This window comes from Pholcus phalangioides, unplaced genomic scaffold (genome assembly GCF_987345545.1).
Source record: "Pholcus phalangioides strain wild (caught in Gottingen) unplaced genomic scaffold, Ppha-v1.0 ptg000024l_1, whole genome shotgun sequence".
In the NCBI taxonomy this organism is placed as follows: domain Eukaryota; kingdom Metazoa; phylum Arthropoda; class Arachnida; order Araneae; family Pholcidae; genus Pholcus; species Pholcus phalangioides.
Window position 1 is genome coordinate 29,871,583 of NW_028301616.1, and position 23,676 is coordinate 29,895,258.

The 23,676-nt window shown below is 34.7% G+C and overlaps 1 protein-coding gene across 2 annotated transcripts; it reads right to left on the bottom strand.

Annotated features, from left to right (window-relative positions):
- Nucleotides 1-2,135: 2,135 nt before the first annotated feature.
- Nucleotides 2,136-23,432, bottom strand: Snx1 (sorting nexin 1). Of its 2 annotated transcripts, XM_089251422.1 has the most exons (11): nt 23,289-23,432; nt 17,839-17,887; nt 14,334-14,536; nt 13,211-13,451; nt 11,591-11,865; nt 9,854-9,886; nt 7,438-7,531; nt 4,617-4,822; nt 3,529-3,672; nt 3,258-3,410; nt 2,136-2,697 (listed from the first exon to the last, which is right to left on the bottom strand). In XM_089251422.1, exons 1-11 carry the CDS (start codon nt 23,373-23,375, stop codon nt 2,647-2,649), a joined length of 1,536 nt encoding a protein of 511 aa, XP_089107548.1. In that variant the 5' UTR covers nt 23,376-23,432; the 3' UTR covers nt 2,136-2,646. The 2 variants fall into 2 exon arrangements, with proteins under 2 accessions (XP_089107548.1, XP_089107549.1); XM_089251423.1 differs by lacking the exon at nt 9,854-9,886.
- Between the last annotated feature and the right edge of the window lie 244 nt (nt 23,433-23,676).

Genomic DNA, 23,676 nt, shown 5'->3' on the forward strand with positions numbered 1-23,676 from the left:
CCCCATAAATTCGTCAAGTTTAAAAATTTATGAAAATTCAAGGAATTGGTGTTTGCGAAAAAGTTATTTTTGTCGATGGAGGGCGTTGCGTGAAAGCAAACCACGGTATTTTGGACCTTTTCAATCTTTTCTGTGTCCAGGGCCGGACTTAGGCAGGTGCGAAGGGTGCGACCGCACCGGGCCGCAAAAGGGGGATAAAAATGTTTTGATTACATTTTGACTTCAACTTCTCAGCAAAGCAATAGCTTAAAATTCAGTCCAAGATAGAGAACCTCTAAGATTAAGGGCGTGGGTAGACAATCGGTTTTTTAGCCCTGAGAGCCCCAAATCTTCGAGTGCCCGGGGGCCCAATTGCAATTTTTTTTCACTGGGAAGCCGTCACTTTTGTCCATATTTATTGCCAAATGTCTTTTTTCATGACTACGAAGGAGTTTTACAGTAGTTCTCGGACACCAGAGTACCCTGGGGTATTGGAAAACCCCTGTTCATAGGGGCCGCAAAATACTTAAGCCCGTCCCTGTCTGTGTCTAAGGCATTCGTAAAGCTTCAGCCGGAGATTCGCGTGGACTGACTTAAAACAACTTCATCAACAGTGCTTTATCCACCAATGTCAACATCATAATGAGATTAGCAGATGTGCCAACTTTTGGAATCCGGAGATTCTCCCGAAGGGGGTTACCCCTCCACCCCCCCCCCCCCCGACAGACCAGACACGACCCAGGCTCTGTCCCTCCCGGGATATAAGCCTTTTACCCTTGCGGGTTGGGTCGCGCTGGGGAAGAAAAAAACTCATCTCTGCCTCTACCGGGAGTCGAACCCGGGTCCCTCGATTGCCGAACGAGTGCTCTGACCACCACTAAGCTACAGAGGAGATTACCCCCCCCCCCGGCACTCATAGTCTCGATCAGAAAAAATTCACAAATTTTTTTTCTTTTAATCACTTAAAAAAAATTTCCATTCCCCCCAAGGAAGGTACTGCACTGTCCCCCCACCCCCCGGAGCAGAATATGATTCCAAGTCAGTCTTTCCATGCAGAATAGAGAAATCACATCTAAGTATTAAGTGTTTCCTTTCGTGGATGCTACCAGTGATTTATAATCTTAGGTATATGAACGCTTAAAAGCTTTATATAGCTTAAAGCTTTATACATTTTTCTTTCTGAAGACATTTAATCGGAGGAAACGATTAAAAAACTTCAATATACAAAGCTGCTGACGAGAAAACTTGTTTACCGTACTGCTGTTAATGGAATACAAATATACAGGATTTTATTATACAGGAATTTCGGCAACCAAGGTCATGCCCCTGATAAATCTAGGCACCCAAATCTAGCTCGCAGCAATGTACACTTAGACTTATGCAGTGCCTGTGTTCTGGCAATATATTTATATATTTCATTGAAACTGGGTATACAGCTTAGTATGGAGGGATTTGGGGGGGGGGCTGCAATAAAAATTTCAAATTTTCAGCCACCGGGTGAAAAACACTTTTTAATGGTAGTTCTCCCCCCCCCCCCAAGTCTTTATAACGTCTATACCGAATTTCAGCAAAACAAATCCACCAGAACAGGCACTACATAAGTCTGAGTCACAGCTGACTCGACACAAATTAAATAGTGTCTATTTAATAACACTACTCAGAACTGTCTTGCACACTGACACCACTCACTTTGTTCAGACAATGTGGCTTGCCATTAGATGAAGTTTCACTCATCAGCGTGAATTGTATTTTCAATGCTGGATGTACAGAGAGAACTTATCATTCTTGATAAATCTCATAGTATCACGTTTTTAGCAAAATTCACATAATCAGCCATCTTAAATATTATATCGTCCATCTCATTCTAGAAGCACGAATGTGAACATTTTCATTTTATCAGCTGGTTGGATATTTTGCTAAGTTTTGCCTAAAATGTGAATGTGCACCCATATTGAAACAAGTTACAAACCATTTTAGGAAAATAACTTCCATAGAGTAGATAGCGTAAATAGCATGGAGATAGAGTAAACATTAACAAACATCCCCCCTCTCTCTTCCCCCCCCCCCTTCTTTTTTCTCCAAGAATGTCACATTTGTGCTTCTAGCATGAGGGGGATGATATGTTAATCAAATGCATAACTGAAATAAACTATAAATATCTGAAAAACAATTTTATTGGAGTGACCAAATATATAATATATATATTATAAAAATCTCTACATTTTAATAACAACACCCAAACAATTCACGTGCACAGGCTCTCAATCAAGAAACGATTTTCGATCATTGTATGCAAGACAAGGAAGAAAAAAAAAAAATCGAGCCAGATGCAATATTTTCATAGGGAAAGGAGAGAAAAAAACGAATTCACAACAGCTCTACACAGCAAATTCCTCTCATTTGTGGCGATCCAAAGCTCGCATTAGGAGATGCTGAAGTACAAAAAAAAAGATAATTCGAATGCTTTTTATCACTCAATTTCTTCATTATTTTTTTCTTGCTTTTTTTTCTCTCTCTCTGAAGCATATTTATGCCTTCTGCGTGAATTAACGTGTTCCATGGAATGCATGTTTGTACTGTGTGAGCAACTTGTATCATCACCTAATATTAACAATCATTCGAGAGATAGTTACTTTTAACAAAGATGCATTTGAGAAGTGAAATCTATCAAGCAATCACTTTGGCTTCTGGTAGGAATGATTCCCAATGCTTGATCAACTGCAAATACAAATAAAATCATTTTTTTAAAATCACATAAAAAATTACGAGTTTAAAATATTTTTAAATTTTTATAACTTTTAATTGTGTGCGTGAGATGTCATTAACTTCAATAAAACATGACTAAAAAAATCTGTTTTCAACATGGAACCAATTCAAATGTAGATAAAAAAATTTGAGAAATCGACCATAATAAATTGAAGAGTTTCAGTGAAGAACCTAGACAAGATGAATAAAACGGGGGAACGGATATTGTCACCTTATAATGAAAGCCTTGTACATCAATTTTTTTCATGATTTTTTGACAGTTTTAGATTCAGAACATATCTCACCTATTACAGCTTTTGAGAAGATAAAAAAAACAGCAACGATCTGCTCTCTACAGAGAAAAACATTAACCACATGTGTGTGTTAATTCATAGGATATCCATCCTTTTTTGCTCTTTCTGTAAAGTTGGAATTGTCTATGTACAAGGTCTTCATTACAAAGTGACGATATATGCTTTTTTTTACCACACACACCATCACACTATTTTTTAATATCTAATAAAAGGACTTACCTGCTGCTGTGTTTCTAACAGAGCTTCCATATACTTGATTATACTGACTTTGAAATCATGAACCCGATTCTTTTCAAAACGTTCAACTTCTTTACGAATCATCTTTGAAATATTTTCAAATTCTTCTTGACCACGTTCTGCCTTGGCTTCCCACTAAAAGTGTTTAATAATTGAAAGATGTTTAATCAAAATAATGGTTACAGATTTAAAAATATGATAATTACATACAAATTACAATACATTGAAAACATTTAAGGTACAATAAAATTACCTCTATAACTTCCTCTTTTGCTTGCGGGAGCTTGTCAGTTTTCCCTGCTAATTCCAGCTTGGCCTTTTGCTCTCTCTTTTTAGTCAGGATTTGCTGTGCATGTTGCCATGTTTGGTAAACCTTGACTCTTTGATGAAAGACACCCTACACACAAAAAAATAAAAAATTGAAAGGTTCAAAATTAAGAAAAATATATGTTGAACCCCCTCAAGCCCAGAGGAGATTTAAATGAATCCGATCTCGTAGGTTGAAGGCGACTGAAATGGAATCGCCAGTTTTTACAGATGTTTTGTTAAAAAATTATAACTTTTAAACTAATCATTGAATTAATTTGGAATTTTGTACATGTTTATAAAATAATGTCTTGTCTATAATATTCTTATAGTATCACCTGTAAAACCTAAATGTTTTTTTACATTTTCTTTTCTGCCACGGCACAAAAATCAAAACTCTGCCTCGTCGCTGTAACAAAGAACTACAAACTCTATTATAAGGGGAATTTTAGCTTAAACACGCTCTCTCAGTAATAACCATACAGGGAATTTTAGCTCAACAGGCTAAAACATGGTTTTTACAATAATATCTCTAATCCCCACATGTTAAGCAGCAAACGTTCATCACTCTCAACATATGATAAATGGAAATATAATTATGATTGTACAAGGCCACATTATTCCTCTTTCGGATGATACCAAACATGCAGAGATAATGAAATTTAATAATAGATTAAAAACGTATAGATATGCAGTTGGCCGCCACTCTATGGCATGGGAAGTCTGGGCCTGGTGTACAGAGTATGTCGCTTGGCATTGGTGAGTTAATTGAATAACGAAAGTAAACTGCTTTACATTAGTCCAGGGTTATGAGCAGTTTTATCCATACTTAATTTGATACTTGAATTTCAAGCACTGCTGAAAAAAGGCAACTTTTGAAAATGATTTCACATCCTCTTATTCAAAAAAATCAGAACACATCAGACCATAAAGCCAAATATCAAATAGAAATAAGTAACGTAAAAGCCATTTTCAAATATTTGCATATTTATCATGACTTTTAAAACAAAACAAACAAAAAATGACAAGCCTCACCTTGACGGAACCAATAAGGGAAATGTAATCTTTTAACAGCTCAGAGAGTAAGAAGAAATCCTGTCCAGCTTGCTGACCATGTAGATGTTCGATCTTTTCCTCTACATCAGCCAAGTACGACAAAGCACGAGACAATGACGTATGCTCCTCACAATTCCCCAGCATTGCAGCGCTTTTTGCAAATGCCCCAGTATTCATAGCAAGCTCTGAAAAATTTATAAAACTCCATTCTTCAGTTAAGATATTCAATCCTCAGGCTACAATTCCTTTATTTCATAATAATTCAAAATACAAATCAATAACCAGAAATTAAGATACACAATACAAAAAATTCATGATACAAATCTAAATCCTAGGAATAATACAAGATGATCTAAAATGGAACTCTCAATGTGAAAAAATAATAAGAAATTAAGAACATATGCCGCCATTTTATATAGATTAAAAAACACAATCAACAATAACTTTCTAAAAGACTTATTTTATGCTTGGATATAATCAATAGTAACATATGGAATCACTGCTTGTGGGGGAGCTTATCAAACAAATATACAAAACTAGATAATATATATAATAGTATAAGATCCATAATAACAAACATTACAGAAAACAATTATATAATAAAATGTCACAAACTAAGACAAAACTATATTTATAGATTAATAAAAATCACATTCTTAAACAATAAATGGTTAGAAACGAAATAGAACCTCATCCAGATTGAACTCCTTACATTAAGTGTGCCAAAAACAAATAAAACACTACTCCAAAAGAGTTATAGATATACTGCCCCGAAAATAATAAACCAATACCATGCAACTAATCGTGCAAATAATAACATAAGAACCAATCACAATATATTTATATTCTCAATACACAATAGTTTAGAATCCATACCAACAATAATGGATCCTAAAACAACACAATTATAATAATTCATTCTAAAAACATCAATAATATAACCATTCCTGTAATCAATTCAAAAATACATGTGAATACATACTGGTGCATGAATTCTGTGTTCGTCAACTAACTGATTTTATATGTTTGGATTTAAATATATATATATGTACATTTTCTTTGTTCAGATTAAAAATATCTAAATATATATATATATATATATATATGACATTATAAAATATTGACCAATTAATACTGTAACAAGGCTGTTGCATAATTCAATTAACTCTAACTTATATTGACCCACTGGAACTATCAATCAATCCCTTGGGGTCACAGAATGTATCATCGTAATGTTACTTTTTGTGGAGTTTGTTGTTTTGTGTTTTTCTCAGTTTGATTGTATATTTTATGTATTGTGTAAGAAAAAGAAATGTATGTTTAAATAACATAATTTAACATTTTTAAATGTGAAATTATTTTCCATATCTTTGCTCCAGTTACCATTTTTTATGGGCAGAGTATTCAGAGTATTATATTTTACCATGTATATATATATAGTCACTGGTTTTATGATTGCATTTTAATGGGGGTTTGCTGTAATTTAGGAAACATGACACCCATATTTGTTATGGGCACTTTTCATTGCACCTCGTTGGGGATTTTGCATGTGACCTTGTATTTGTATAAAAACAAAAAATATAACTTGATTCTTTGACCGTTATGCAGCTAATAAATAAAAAGCCTGTAGACCAGTGATTCCCAACATACACACAGAACACACATTCTCTGGCATGTGCTGATTCATTAGAAATTCCGTAGAGAAATGTGTACTAGGTACATGCATGGTTTAGTAATAGTTGTAGACTGTTTCCATTTAAAATTAATCTAAGCATTCAAAGAATTAAATTTTTGAAATTCAATCTCAAAATCTTAAGTAAATTTATTTTCACTTTGATTTGAAATCATTAGTGATGAGTGCTTTGCAAAATGGTGCGCACACACATGCACCTTGCTGATATTGCTCTGCGGAACTTCTAACGAATTGGTATATGTGGGAATGTACATGTTGTGAACCTAACTGAAATTTCTTTGTGTAATGCTTGTTAGTGCTGCCATCTAGTTTTCTAAGTGAAAAATAATATACACACATGCCCTAAAATGGGGGTGAGAATGTCATTCAGGGATTCAGCAAACAAGTGCCCCCGTAGTGACTTGTTATTAAAGCTATTAGACACAACATAGCATTACCTTCTGCTAATCAGGGAAAACTAATGGCTTTAATAGCAAGCCACTAAAGGGCACTTGTTTGCTGAATCCGAGAATGGCACATTCTCATCCCAAAAAAAAATAATCTCACACCATTTTACGGTATATCTGTCAATGCTAGTTTTTACAAAGTCAGACTGACTTGAACTGTACAACATTTATTATTTCATAAATGGGAAAAATGTTTAAAGAAATGACATATTGTTAGGAACCAGAGGACTAGTTCATAAAATCAAGCAGTGACTTGATAAATGATAAAATTTTATCTAGTGCACAAAAGAGAACAATTTGCATCAATTTAAGTAGCTTAAAAATATCACACCTTCAGATGAATTTTTATTAGTTTTTTTGGCTCAAAAAAGTTTATTAGTGGAAAGGGAACTTCCTTCTGACAAAAGAACAGGGAGACATTGCTAGAGGGTTCTATAAGATACAGAACCTATATATGGGCGACACAGTTCTAGCAATGTTCTCTCCAAAGCAGTGGTTCCATTAAAAATTGCTATTTCTATAAAACAAACCATGCTGTAAAAGACACGTAAAACTTACTGTGTAGTGGTTTGAAAATTCCAATGAAAGATATTAAGAAATCAGCAGCTCATCATATATTTAACTTTCTGTTTTTATCAAAGTAAATAAAACCTTCTCCTACCTTTCCTGTGGTGAACAAGAGCCTCTATACTGCTATGCAATTTTCTTAATTGAAGATCCAAATTATCAATCTGATGCTGTTTTTCTTCAAACCACTGAAATAAAACATATTTGACACAACCAGAAATATAACGTCATACACTACAACAAAATATTTTAGTGTGAAAGGAAATAATTCTTACAAAAATTCCTCCATACAAAATCTTGAGTGTGCACAGTACCCTCAAAGATTTATGTTTACCCATCGATCCTCACACTCCTCAAACTTTTTTGGTTTGCTCTGTGCCTTTTATATATATAAAAATTTCCACTGTACCCAAAATCTGAATATATAATCCCCCTAAACAGTTACGGTGCAACTGAATTGGTTAACCCTTTAAGCGGCAATTAGAAATCTTCAAACTCCCATTAAAATTGATATATCTTTTTTAATGAAATAGGCTTTCTTCAGATTTTCAGCAGATGCAGACTAAAGAGTATAGGAAAAAGTTTCCTGATTGAGAAATTAATTTTATAAAATACTAGCTATAATACCCAGTGCTGCTGGGGTTTTCTTCAAACTTTACTCGAAAAAGTGAAAAACCATTATACACAATTCTGGCAGCATTTGAAGTGGCAAACCACTGCAAAGGCATAATGCATGTCTGAAACACATTGCTAGGGAACCATGGTAACCAAAGTAAACATTCCGAAAGTGATTGCTGAGGGCGAGAGACGATTGTAGCCTGACAATTTTTTGTGCATTTCAGGCATTAGCCCAGCTCTGACAAACTTTTAAAGTGGCCTATCATATCTATGTAAAATTTGGCACCGATACACACATCTAAAATTGTAGATTTGTCTAGAGAACATACACACCCACCCAGAAAATCAAATTGATATAAATAGATTCAGGCTTGTCAATGCTAAAATAAAAAGCTGTTAGAGGTGAGGTTCAATGATCTTCATTGCTGCTTAAAGGGTTAATCAAAACAAATTATTCTAATTTTTTAAACCATTTATATATGCCAGGGGTTCTTAACCATAGGTCTATTTTTAATTTAAAATTTTTTGTCAAATATTTTTGATTAAAAAATGTTTTACTTTGCAAAATTGGTGAAACTAATAGATGGTATCTTAACAGGCGGGTCAACAGAGATTGAGGCCAGGGCCCCAAATCAAACAGAAACGGGGGGCCAAATTAACAAAAGCTTTCATTAATTCTGAAATTATTAATTCTGCAATTACTTCATTAATTTCAGAATAATTTTCAAAAATAGAATAATAATTTAACTTTTAGAATATTTTTAAAAAAAATTGAATAATTTTCCATCAATTCTAGAATCATGTTGTTTAATCAAATTCAAATTCTCCTGAGGTCCCCAAAAATAGGGGCCTAAGCTGGGGTGTCTTGATGGTACATGTCTTAGCCTAAGCTGGGGTGTCTTGATGGTACATGTCTTAGCCTAAGCTGGGGTGTCTTGATGGTACATGTCTTAGCCTAAGACATGTACCATTAAGACACCCCTGAAACAAGTGATGCAACAAATGGATTTATATGACGAAAGAAGTAATTCTCCCTTGTTAATACTACAGCTACAGAAAACTGGCTAAGTGAGGAGATATATATTTTTCAGAAATGATTTTTCCTTTCCTGAAACATTGATATCTCCTCACTCAGCTAGTTTTCCGTATCTGCTGTCAATAAATTTATAGCCGGATTGTAAGTGAATTCATACAACCTATCTCAAGAGGCCCAGCAACCCATGTTAAGAACCCCTGATTCACGCATAGTATAGTAATAAGTACATGGAAATCAATCAATTGAATTAAGAACAATTGAAACATGCAGCACATTCAATAGGAAGTAAAAAAATTATATTCAACATGTTTTCAGTCATATATGTCTATCATTCATACAAATATAAAAATTATTCATTTTGTGGATCACATGTATATAGCTCAATATTAAAAGCATGCCATTCTGCGCATAAAAACTTGCAAATATTACTTCATGGTCCATCTCCAACATGAAATAAGGTGAAGGAAATTTTCTCAATACGTTTTAAAATTGTCTTATATTTTGCAACATCAATTAGTGAAATCCAATAGTTCTCAACCCTTCCTTCCACCCCCCCCCCCATCCCACCATCTGCTCTTTGGGATTTATCCATGGCTTCCCATAATAATCTAGAAAAGAATCACTATAAAGCACAAATCAATATTGCAGTTTGTTAGGACGCCACTTGAACTGTGACTTGCACTACAAGAACCATGGTGCATGCATTAACTAAAAATTAATATGATACATATTAATGAAGAATTTTCACAATTAATAAGTATTCATCAGGAGGCATCACTGAACAAAATAACTATAAAAGTAGGCTAGGTTTTTTCACAATTGTAGGTATTGGCAGGCTAGTAAATTTCGATCTTACCTGTATAGAATACTGTGGATTGGTGATTAAAACCTATCCACACGCAAAGCACAAAAAACAAAGTGAAAAAATTACATTAGATATTTCACATACTAAATTTTTCTATTATTTTTACAACTTTTTCACTCAAAAAAAAAACTTTTTGAGTAAAGAAACAAATAGGCAATTCATTCAAATGAATAGTAAAAAATCAAAAATAATTGCAATCCAACTTGGTTAATACAATTAGCAAAAAGCTCATATTAGCCACTTGTAGTAAAATCCAGGAAAGAATAACTCATTATTTTCAAGTTTGAAAGACTAACTCAAAATGAGCAGGTCGAGGAGAGCCTAATGCGCACATATACTAATCCATCTCTCACTAAATTTACCATACACAAATATCTCTAGATGGGAAATGAAAATCTGATTTCTTTCGCCCCACAATAGATGAAAATAAAGAATTATGGGAAAAGGGTATATGTACAGCAAAAATCCTCATAAAAAGGTAGTAAATACAGTAGAACCTTGATAATGTGATAGTTATTATTCTCATGGTTGGCATAATACTAAATTCAATGGGGAGAAACCTGTTTAACTCGACACAAGATAGCTGAAGTCAACTAAAGCACAAGTCAACTACAATTCCTGTTGTGTTATCACAGCTAATTTCTGGAAATTTTCCGTGAACAAGTCAGTTAATAAATTTTCACACTTCTCTCATGTATTTCAATTATTCTTTTTTGTTTCTGTGTTGATTGAAAATACTTTCTTACAGCTTGAGGGTAGGGTCATTTTCCCAGTTTAGGAGCCTGGAAACTTGGCCAGTGGACTATGAAAGTCACAAAAACGCAGATGATATCTTGAAACTTAAAGTGGGAGACGGTTGGACAAGCCAAAAAATGGAAATAAAAAATTTTTTGATTGAAATTTTTATCTTTAAAAAATTAACGTTGTCCTAACTTTCTGCAACCGCACTGCACATTCGCAAATAAGATATTTTAGTACAATTATGCTTTTTTTCACTTTAACTCAAGATTAATCAGAAATTATTCGTACAAATTTTTTTTTATATATATAAATGATGGAATGGAATTGTTCAATTCTATATAAATACATGTACATGGCATAAATGGTGCTTTAAAATTTAGGTGAGATCAAATGAAACCTTACTAACTTGACATCGGCTTAAGTCGACACATTTGATACTTTTGAGGTGTCAAGCAATCAAGGTTCCACTGTATTTCCTTTTTCCATAACAGGGAAAAAAGTTGTCAAGCAGGTGCCAGAACTCCCAATGCTACTGCAATGTTGCACACATAAATGGGGCTAATGGCAAGTGAAAGAGTGCACATGCCCTGCATCTTGCAAAAGAGGGCTAAAATCCACAGATAATGCTTAAACTGCATTTTGGTTCATTTGATAGATGATACAATTCTTTGACGTCTTTAACTCAAACTTGAACAGAGAAAGTCAGAAAATCATCAAACTTTATTGCATTTGCATATTTCCTAAGGAAGGGGCACAAGGAAAATTTACTTGAAGTTTTAAACATTCGCTCATATCAACTGAACTTTCTATTTGAGAGCTCGTTAAAAAAATTAGATACAATTATACAGCTTTCAATAGCATTTGCGCTTATTTGTCATGATCTCGTTAATTTTGCTAGCATTAAACTAACTTGACTGTTAAAAAGCAGAAAATTTATTACATGAAGAAAAAAAAATTGAAAAATTAACATTTAAAAATTATACGCACTGGATCTGATTCATCCATTTTGAAAGTCATCTTATTGACAGAGTCACCGACTTTGTTGAACAGACGGAGCACGCCAGCGCCACTCAATGCAGAGGTGCTTTTTGCTTTTGGTAGGTCAGTCTCGGATTCTAGAAATTCTCGAAAGTCAGGATCCATTCTCAAAACTGGATGATTTGCCGTTCGGTTTAGATACCTCTCCAGTGCTACACGTCTCTTCTCAACAAATTCTCCAGCAGAAACATTATCATCCTTCGACATCTTTATTTTAGTTGTTCCTGAATAAATGGTAAAAAATGACAAACTTATTATAATATATTAATCTATGTATTCTTAAGTCAATACTTTTCAAACCTAGGGCCTATGAGATGATTCATTTTATCAAATTTTGTACACCTGAAACATTTCTCATCTCACACATAGTAAAATATATACATAAACAGATGTACCATGAAGCCAGATTTATATCTGCAGTAATGCAATTTCAATCCTCGCATATGAACATTAATGTCTGAAAAACAGCATCAGCCATTACATTAGGTGAGAGGTCCTTAACCACAGGTCAATAGCCTCTTGAAAGAACTTCCAGAAAAATTTCTGGACGTCTGAGCTTTGATGAGAAATCAATTGACTTCTTATTTCTACATTGCTATGTTCACAAAAGAACAATGAAAAAGGCAAATATACCAAAAAATATTAATGTCCTAATACACTTCGACACGCTATGGGTGACGTCTTCGGACGAAAAATATACCACATCGTGCTGACTGGGGATCCCACTTTGGTTGGTCACCAAATCTTAACTCCTGGTTGCTCAGCGGAAAAAAATATGTTCAAGTCAAACATTGTAGTCAGAATGAAGCTGAGAGCCTGCATGTTTGAACAGACATATTTTTTCCATTGATCAACCAGGAGGCAAGATTTGGTGACCAACTCAAGTAGAATCCCAGGTCAGTATGACAGCGGATATATTTTTCCAACTGGTGACTGCACTCATAGTGTGTCGAAATGTATTATGAATTCTGTATTTGTCTTTTTCATTGTTATAATATAGGTATGTTATTTGAACCCATATGGATATTAATATCAATTACAAATGGGGGGGGGGAATTTTATGAAGTCTGTCTACGGACAACCTCTGGTCCACGAATCATAGGTTGAGAAACGTTGCTATATACTAACATTATTTTGTAAAGGGGTTTGTCACCTTCATTTTATTAGCAAAGGGTGTCTGTGAGCTTTGTCTTATTTACACAAAAGAGTCAGTGGAACACAAAAGGTTAAGAACCTCTGCATCAGGCAAATATAAAATTAATATCAGTCTTAACTAACAAAACTCATATTCTTCCTAATACTATCTCTTTCATAATAGTATTTCATTGTCACAAATGACATATTTAGTGCTGTAAAAACTAATTTATCACTTCGTTTTCTCTGTATATAAAATATTTAAAAATTAAAAAAAAAAAAAAAAATCTCATTTTGGATTTCATGCAGGAAATTAACTTTCCCTACAGGTGTGATCAATTACAATAATGTATTACAATAATGCCAAGTGACTCACGATCTCATTATACAAAACAAGTAAAATTTTCATGTAAATGAATGAGAACTCAACGTTACCAATCATATCTTTTTCTGGAGCCGGTGGCACAATACGACCCAAATGCAAATGCTTCTCCACCAACTTATCATGTAACCCCAAGAAATCACTGAATCTCCTCGAAACCGAAAAACCTTTTTTCTTATAATAAGGTAGGTTGGTTTTCGTTGCAACTTTGTACACCACATATGAACCCATACCATCACCAACTTTCTGTGGGTCTGACACACCTATTTCCAGATAAGTATCAGATTCTTCTTGCTAGATTGAACGAAAGAATAAACGTACATAAATATCTACACTTCTATAAATGTTAGAACTATCTGAAAAGAGTAAATATTTCATTTCAAACATGAAGCACTGAGAAAGACGTTTAAACATTCACATTTATACATGGGTAAAGAGAATGCATCTTTGAAATTTTTTTTAGTGTAATCTGAAAGTTCTCTATCACATTTCGGTCTGAAATCTTAAATGGAATGCAAATGTTGGAAAAATATTTATTCCTCAAATGGATGCAAAAGGATTGAGACACCAGATGGTATATATACTGTATGCATATGCACGCAGCATATCAAAATCAGTTTCACTCATAAATTTTTTAATTTCTGAAGGTGGTTTTCTAAATATTTTGTACTGCAAATAAACGATTATCATTTAACATTTAAATGACTGAGACAACATAAAACGACTGAAGATCAGTGATTCTCCCATAGGAGATTCTTTCATGATCAATGTATCACGGGAAGGGAGGGGATTTTCAGCTTCTGGTCCATGGGTGGAGATACGGGGGGACCCAGCATCAAAGGTGAAGTCGACTGATCTAATGCATATATGTATAGATGAATCGACAGTAGCATCATCTTGCCTCCCCCCCCCCCAGACTTCCAAATCTATCTCCGCCTATGTTCTGGTCCCGCATACCCCTACAATTTTTTTTCTTGGTGGTCCGATCGTTTAATCAGTGGTCTCTGACCAGCGAACAAACCAATGATTTTGAGCGCTAATAAAATTTAACGTTTTCTTCAGGATTAAGGAGGTTAAGCAAATACCATCAAAATCATTATTTTAAAAAATCATTTATTGAATCAACAAGTATCATAAAATATAAAGGGAAAAAAAGATGATAATTTTGAAACTCACTTCTTCAGTAGATTTGACATTTTGACGAATCGCAGGCTTGGGTGGATCAGAAAGCTTCATCTCAGCTGGTTGTGGTGGAGGACTCCCAGACAGTTGCTGGATGGGTTTAGTGAATTCTTCTTCTGGAGTACAAAACTCTAACTTGGTTTGAGGAGTTGGCGAAGGAGCATCATCATCCTCAAGACTGATCTCATGTCCTCCTCCTACAAATACAAAGATGATCCATTTGATTTTTTTTTTTTTTTTAATCAGCTAGAATCAAGATAACCTTGGATGCAGTACACTGACGGTTCATTTTCTTTTTTTCAAAAATATGTAATTTCATTCTCGAGTCCAGTATTCCCTTTACATAACTTGAGTGCATGTACAGGGCTCAAGATAACTCTAGCCCAGGACTTGACAAATCAAAAAAATATTTAGACATCAACTGAATTTCTAAAAAACCAAGTATGGTTTTTGCTCAAGAAAAACAGTCCTAAATGTTTTTTTTTTTTAAATTTTCCAGGACTTTATATAACATTTTCCCATGGTAAAAGACTTACTGTAATGAAATCAAAAAATTGTCATTCTTAAACTCATATTTAACAATAATCAGGACTCCCACTCAAAAAATTAAAAAAAGCAGGAATATAAGGTAGAATGGGGGAGGGTACCCCCCCCCCCTAGACAACAATCATAGCATTAAAAAAATTCCTAAAAAATTTTTATTTAAAAAACTTTTTCTTCATTAATATTTCTCCCCATAGCACTATTTCAGTATTATAAGATTGACTCAAGTCAAAGCAAAATAACAGAAATGACTTGGTTACAAAAACAATTTTTGGCCAAAACAGCGCACTAGCAACCACAGATAATTCTTTTCTGTTCTCCTCACAATATAAATTACACTGTTTTTCGGAATCTTCCACAGTCCAATCTGTCAACTCTTCAACAATGCACAGTAAATTATGAAGGCATGTAAGATTTTTAAGAACAATGCTCCTTCGAGACCACTTTCAAAAGCAGTGCAGGTGGTCTAAATTACAAGCTCTGATGTAAATAAGTCAAGGTGAATCGAATGATTTTACTGCATTGCCATCCTTCTTGTTGAAGGGATTTGTTTACATTTTACTTTTCATTACTAGTGTAATCGTTTTAAAAAATAAAGCAGTTTCATTTCTAGCTCTTTGCCAAGTACATATACATACATACATATATATATACACAAGTATGCATTGTTTATGCCTCTTGCATGCTCTAAAAATACAGAAGACAATGGAATGCTATTGGGTAGCATCAAAATCACCACACCTAGAATAGGACAGTGTATCCAACTGCTTTGTAATGTAAACTGTTGTTTCACCTATACACAAAATGTGCACCATTATTTTAAATGATGACTGCTGATTACTGTCCAAGACTATGAAAAGTAAATACAAATTATTTTTTCAATCCGAAAAGAAGTTTTTGACTACTCTACTTGTTGAACCCTCAAAGCCGCCGCCCCCCCCCCCAATAACCTTGAAAATGATACAGTTTCTGCTTTGTCAGAATCAATTGTAATCTACAACATCTGTACTATTTGGAAATATATTGATGATTCCCTGCTCAATTAAAACCAATTACACAAATTTTGTAGATAAGATTTGGTGGAAAAGTAGGACAAAATCGAGAAAGGAGGACATTTTACCAAGTAGGAAAAGTAGGATGAGTGGGAGCCCTGAATAATGTATCTAAAGTTTTTAGGAGTCGATACCAATTTTCTAGTCGCCTACAAGATTGTTTCTTTTGTAATTGATGGATGCATTTATAATGATGTGTTTTCTGACTTGCATGATAGATTGCTTACCAATTTACACATTTTTATTTTTTTCACAGATTTGAGTATTTTGGTGAAAAAACAAGATAAATTTCACTGTTCATATTAAAATTTCAAGTCCAACAGCATTGATGTTGGTACAACATCTATTATTAAATCGACAATTAGGAATAGAAACAGAATTCAAGGCTTTATACAAAAACAAATTTGTTTTTTTTTTTATCAGGGGAAACTCTGGTGATCCCATTGTAATGCATTGCAGGATATAGAAATAGATTGCTATCTATAATATATTGCAACAGGACACGGTAGCCCAGGTTGATAAGATACTTGTCTAAAGTACCAAAGGGTGTTTAGAGGTGTCATGAGTTTGATACCTGGTTCGTCCTTGTCAGAAAACGTTCCTGACACAGGGGTACAACAGAAACGGTGATGTGACCGCAGAAAAATTGCTACCGCAGGAAGTCCCCCCATCCAGGGGTTAGTGCACCAACCTCTCGATGAATATAAAAAAAAAGCCTGCCATTCAGAATAACCAATAAATTGTAGGTCCTGGTCAAATTAGCCCTCATGTGCAGAAAATAACAGTGGTGCAACAAAAATCATGAAATGATATATTGCTACATAAATATACATTGCTAACGAGAAATAGAACAGCCATCTCTTTGAACTGTATCTAGGGATTAGGTTAGAAGTCTATATTTACCACATCTCGTACATTGATCGGTAACTTTATACCACATTTCAATAATATGCACATCGTACAAGGTTACTTTTACTTCAACATTATTGAAGTTAAGGAAAAATTCAATTTAAACTTTGTGATTCAAACCAATGACTTTTTTTTAAAAATCAAGTGATTTAAATCAAGCTGATTTCAATTGATGTATCCTGCTAAAAATGGCTTTGTGACTCAAAAAAAATTGAGAACCGCTGTATTAGCTTGTTGATAAAGCCCGAGTGGATAGAACTCTTAAACAAAAAGATTGTGCTTGACAGTAGATAAAGAAAATTACTTTGCAAGAAATTATTGCGTGCGAACTCTTACAAGAACAGAAATTGCCATGAAGTATGGGATTCTACAAATTACACCAAGTTTTCTAATCAAAGATCAGCAAAATATTGTTTCTGCCTAAAATGATTCTGGAGGCTTTCCACTACCCCAAAAATCAAGGGTGTAGCGGGGGAAGGACTTGGGAGTCTGGTTTCCCCCCCCCCCCGAAATATGAGAAAATGACCGAAAAAAAGTAAAAAGATGGCCTAATCTTTTGTTCTATCACATTGGTCCCCCCCCCCGAAATGAAAATGGTTCCCGCGAACAAAATTTCTGGCTACGTCCCTGCCAAAAATATTTCACAGAAATGGAATTTCCATAAAATTTTACCAGCATTGATTTCATGGAATCTTGTATTTACTAAAATTATGTGATGAAGCAAACAAAAATAAATGATTTTTTTAAAATTTAAATCATCCATAAATGTAGGGGAGAGAAAAACCAACTAAATTTTTATTTCCTGCTTTTTTTTTTCATCTCTCCCATTTACAAATTCTCGATTTTATGAAATAATTATTACGCCCGTATGGGTTTGTAAAAACGATCATCAACTGTATTATGTGGACTTCGGCTGTATTATACCATACAAAAAATGTTAAGAGGAAAAAAATATCTTAAACAGGATCAATCACATAAGACTTTCTTAAACTCACCTCTCAACAAATCATCAAGATCATTTTTTGCTTCGGAAGAATGCTGGTTCTGCAATCATGAAATAAAGTAAATTCTGAGAAACAGCTTTTGATAATCAAATTTCAAGATATAACTATAAATTAAGAACATTCACAACTTTTCAAATTATTAGCCTAAGCACCGATACAGAATTCACAATAAAGTCAGACTTTTTGTTTGTAACTGTGGCAATGTAATACAGTCGAATCCTATTTGAACGAATACAATTATACCTAAAATCTCATTTTAACGAACACTTTTCCTTGCAAAATCTGCTCGATCATTTCTCTGATCAAAAACTTAAAAGAAATTTAATTCACAACATCTTAACCATTTCCAAATGATTTTCCACCTTGTTTTTTCCCTTCACAGTATGGTTCTCTCAAAATTTTACCAAATAATTTATATTTACCCCCCCCCCCCCAACTTTCCAGGTCATTGCGAGCCATGCATAAAAAAGGTTGTTTGGACCCAAAACACCGTGTGAGACTTCTTTGTATACGAAGAAAAAAAAAATTGATATTTTCTTTTATTGACCTTCATACACAAATTAAAAAATTCATGTATCCCCACACATTTTTTTTATTTTGTATCTGAATAAATATGACTATAGTCCTTTAGATCCCATGCCAGCACACACAACCCCCCCCCCTTTCCCGATTTTATTATAGTCTCGCACTTTCATGTATATATTTATACTTGTACATATTACTCTGAATCTTATTTGAAAATGCATATTGTCAAAGGTACCTTAACCCTTTGAATAGGAACGAGGCATATATGTTACAAAAAAAATTCAAATTCTACATTTGCCTTGACATATTTTGTTCATATCCACAGAAAACTACAAATTTTTTTTTTTTTAAAATTCATAGTCAAAGGGTTAAATTAGAGGGCTCCAAACTCCTTTTTGCCTGACCTTGCATATGCTTTTTGAAATTGTATCTGAATGCACATTTATCAGTAGGTTTTTAGGTCCCACGATGGGGGGGAGGGGGGTGTGCAATCTCCCCTCCTTGTAATTCAGAATTTTCTTTGGCATAGCCCTCCCTCCAGTACAATGAGCTTACATTACATAAGCAACAGAGCCTTGTTGTGCTCAGTCCGTTCTGTTCTGTATCTCATTTGACATAGTCACTTTACTACATCGTATTGGAGTTAAATCGCTGCAACTCCTGTTTTTAAGTAATTTTGTGTCAAAATGATTTTACTATGCATCCAGTAGAAACTACCAAATAACTTTAATAAATAAAAAACGCCTCAAACTTAAAAAATAAGCATGGTATTTCTTTTTGCATGTAGCCAGAGAGAGAAACGACCGAAATATTCCAATTTTAGAGAAAAAATTCTTACCTATATTTGTTATTTACACTTATCCACTACTAATGCTAAACTGATTATTTCCTTCGTAAACAAAATCCTCAAATAATAGCGAGGTAGGAAAAAAATACTGAGGTAAAGAATAATTCTCATTCAAAACATAAGTGGGAATGCTCAAATGTATGTCTCCCATCTACTCTAGGCCGAGATATCTCCTCCCTGTACGGAAAGGTTAAATGGTAGATCAGCATGCATACAGTAGGCCTACAGCCTCGAAAATCTGAGCCCCAAAAGTTAGTTTCTGGATAATCCGAGGCACAGATTTCTTTCTTGAGACCCTCTTTATTTTTTTCCCCTCCAAGACATTAACTCAAATAATACTATACTTAGTACGTATGTATCATACACTAATTTCAGTTTGAAAGGGACTAGGTAGCACCCAACTTTATGATAGGTATAATTGGTGTAATAAAATATTAGACTATCGAATGGACGAAGACCGTTTTAACTTTCAGGAGGGGTTGCAGACAAAGAGAGGGACAAGTTTGTGGCCATTTTCTTCCCCCTAATCACTTAGGTAAAATCATTGGAAAGGCAGTTGAAAGCTATTCGGTGCATCACCCTCATTCACCATCAATTTCTCTCATCCCCATACTGTTCTAATATTCACTTTCCCTCATCTTTGCACCCTTTTCACATTCATTTTTTGAAACACATCGCATGGAATTTATATCTTATTAAAGAACAAAACTACCGTAAGTATGTTGGCACTACTTTTATGCATCTTTTTTTAAAATAAAACCAACATTTAAAGTATTTTTTATTGTTTTACAGATAATTCAAGTTTTTCGATAATCTGAGGTGGCCTTGATCCCATCCACCTCGGATTATCGAGGCTCTACTGTATTTGCCTTCGATGTGAAAAAATCTGCTGGAAAATCAACACCACTGTTCAATAGAGCTGTGTGCTGAAGCTGCAAATAAAACGTCCCACTTGTGTGTGTGTGATTTTAAATTCTACATCACAATTCCGAACTAACTAGGGGGGGGGGAAGCTATATTATATTCCCTTTTTTTGGCAACTTTTCTTGAGGTATTTACTTTCTAGCCTGTTGGCACTTTTTTCCTGGTCGGTGATAGTCTGCCATTTTCTTCCACTGGTGTTTTGTTTCTTCTTCTGCTTGTTAGGCCCTATATTCCCCATAGGTTATTGTCTGAAGTTGACATTACCTCTAAAAGTTTGCTGTAATTATAATAGGCCACTGCATTTGAATTTAATAAGTCCCTTAATATTCGAGTCCCTATATTTTCAGAGCTCTTTTTTCATTCAGGTTGTATCATACATAGGCCTACCATTTTTCCCAACATGTAATTTGGAATTCGTTCTCGTCATTACAAATGGATTCTCTCGGGTATACACATTTCATATTTCTATTTTAAGTAATTTTTTTTGCATACTGGGAGGGTTATGTACCACAATCATGTTTTTATAGAAACCAGAGAGCTTTTTCTGCTCTGACTGTTGCATTATTTACAGGAGCGCCCAGATTTATACATATATCAGGAGGGATAGTTGTTCATGAGTCTGGCTTCTAGTCTGCAAGTTATCAAACCCATTTGCTCACCAATAAGGTGTTAAGCGAGATGAATCCCTCCGATGGATATTTTATATTTCATAATAAAATTCTCATTTCGTTTTTTCTTTTCGTTTGTATCCTGTGTATATAATATGACAAGTGTAACAGATGAGATGGCATGTGGGGCTTCTTCCAATTGTTTTTAAAATATACCTCCATCCTAATATGTGCACATTCATCCGTCTTAACGAAACCTAGAAACTTTTCTCCAACTCTCAACCCCATCTCCTGAAATCGCCAAAAAATTTATTAATCGCGACAGTACCCAATTGTTCGAGGAAAATATATTGTAAACATTTTGTATTTTTTTAAACAAAATAAAGTGTTCTGGACTCTGGCATGAAGCTGGGCTGGAAGAGGTCTCTGTAACAGGATAAGTCCAGTGGCAAAGTTCTAGTGTTCATTCATGTGGTTGTTTATGAGTCCTGGTTTTTATTTTCAATTTGGTAGGTCCACTCCCCTATTTAGTCTGAGAATTTTTATTGTTTATTTTTAATGCCATTTTTTTCACTTCAATGGTGTTATCACTTTTCGGGGATGTGTGAGCAATTTTTTTTTTCCTTTCCGCAAGAAAGACTTCTGACAGCAAGGACTCCATTTCACTCCTTGCAACTTCTCGTCATACATCATAGTTTTAGACCTTTTGCTTTCCAAAGCAAAATCACCAACACATCACCATAGGGATTATACTTAAGCTGTTTCCGAATTGATTTCACGCAGGAACTCTTATGTATATGTTACTGTCAAAGCACAATATTGGCAAATTTCATTAAATTTTAGCCCGAACAGTTCGCAAAGTGACAAGTGGACCCTAGCCAAAGTCTGCCAACAAAAGACACGATTCGGGATCATCGTCAAGTTTGCGTATTTTTCATGACAATTATGTCCATGTTAGTTATGACAACTTATGAAATCACAGTCACAATGCGGTAATCATTTTTCTCTACAAAATTTACAGAAAAACTTTATATAATTATCTTAGTTTTTTTTCTCTCAAATTTCACTTATTTTCTCTTTCGTCACATGGAGCTAATCCTATACAACTGCTATATATAGACATGCATCACACGTTGATAGAAAAATAGATTTGGCTCCTACAGGGTCATCTTACATCGGCACAAACATTGGCCAGAGATCTACAGCCGAAATCCGAATCATTTCTGTAATTCTAACTTTGGCTAAACTCTTGACTAACTCCTAACATATACATGTGGTCCAGGGCTGTCATTTCAACTTTTTCCAGGGGGACAAACTTCATTATTTCCATGTTATGTAAGTATTTCACTGAAAGTCTGCCCGCTCCCTTAAGAAAGACTTTCACAAATATGAGAGTGGTCTGCATGCACACCTCAAAGTTGCGGGGAAACTGTGCAAAACACCAACTTTAGCATTTTCAAATGGGACTTTTATTTGTGAAAGAAATTAGAAACTATTTGGAAACTTTGAAACCCCTGGGTTTCGGTACCTATGACAGGTATATATAGTGAATAGAGGGAGCAGATGTCTGTTTCCACCCATGCCAATAATAAGACTTTTTCACTGAAAGGGTTGGGGGAGTTACCCACTTCATCCTTCCCGGTATCCCCCATACCTCTGCTAGCATCAGAAAATACACTAAAACACAGTTAAACCTCAATACAATGATATTCTGCGAATCGAAAAAAAATTATTGTAGACAGATTACCGTTATATTTGGAGGCAGCAGTTAGAGCAAGTTTTCAACTGGTGCTCCGTGTGCCACCTCCCAGGGGCTCCGCTGCCACGAGAAAAATAAAATGAATCAGTAAATTTCATAAATAAAAAACGAACAAGACTTTACCATAGAAATTATATACTAAGAAGTCTCATTGGTCAAAAAGTCTAGACCCACTGCCTTTGAGCAGTTTTCTCAAATAACATTCTCAAATAAGACAAAAATTATTTCAAGGGGGTTTATTATTATATTGACTATCATTGTAGTGAGGCTCCACATTACTTACACCAATGTCATTAAAATTTGCTAACGAGAAGAGATAACAATGAGGAGGATATGGTAAAACCCTCGAATAACTTGGAGCAACGAAACAAATTTTCTGAAACATTAAATTAATGCACGAAGTGGGATATTAAGCCTCCATATATTAGAATAGTCTTGAAACCATTATATACAAAAATATCACAGTGTTTCAAATTGAAACACTTAAGTACATCCTGTATAGAATTAGTATGAAATATGCTCAATGGGGGGCGGATTCATTTCGGATTCTCTGAATCCAACCCCCTCCCCCGGAATAAAAATATTATATAAAGCTAATATCAAATATTACATATTGGCATAATGGAAATATTGAATGAAAAATAGTAAATGGATCCCATTTACATTACGAAAAATAAATGTAGCGAGGAAATGTAATTTTCGTGTGAACTCGACCAACGAGCTACGAAATGAATTGATACAAGCGGTTTACTTTTGTTTGTTTCAAATATAAACTCACCTCGACCGCCGAAGTGAATATATCGTCACTTTCGGACTCGATAATGTTATCCTCGGAGAAAGGAGGTGGTTCCCTGCTATCAGCCATGTTTTCAGCAACAGCTCGTCGATTTCTCTCGCGAAAAAATAACACAAATAACGCGAATGCCGAATCCGCGATGTCCAAGCGCCTCGGTCTTTTCGCCTGGTGACTATCTTGTAGCGGGGCGCCATCTGGGGATGGTGCATCTAGTGAATATAAAGCGGTGTTTTCCTGCTGTGTTTTCCTAAGAGCAGGGTTTCTGTGCCGAGCCAACACCTTCTAAAGCAGACCAGTGATTCCCAAAGTGGGCATTAACGCCCCCTTGGGGGCGATGGAAAGTTCCAGGGGAACGGTAGAAGGTACGGGT

Excerpts from the sequence above, each read along its gene's own strand:
- Snx1 (XM_089251422.1), bottom strand. The coding sequence starts at position 23,375 with ATGGCTGATAGCAGGGAACCACCTCCTTTCTCCGAGGATAACATTATC. Across the intron at positions 9,887-11,590 it reads AAATGGATGAATCAGATCCA|GTTTTAATCACCAATCCACA; the intron begins GTGCGTATAATT and ends GCGTGTGGATAG. Across the intron at positions 3,411-3,528 it reads CAAAAGAGGAAGTTATAGAG|TGGGAAGCCAAGGCAGAACG; the intron begins GTAATTTTATTG and ends AAACACTTTTAG.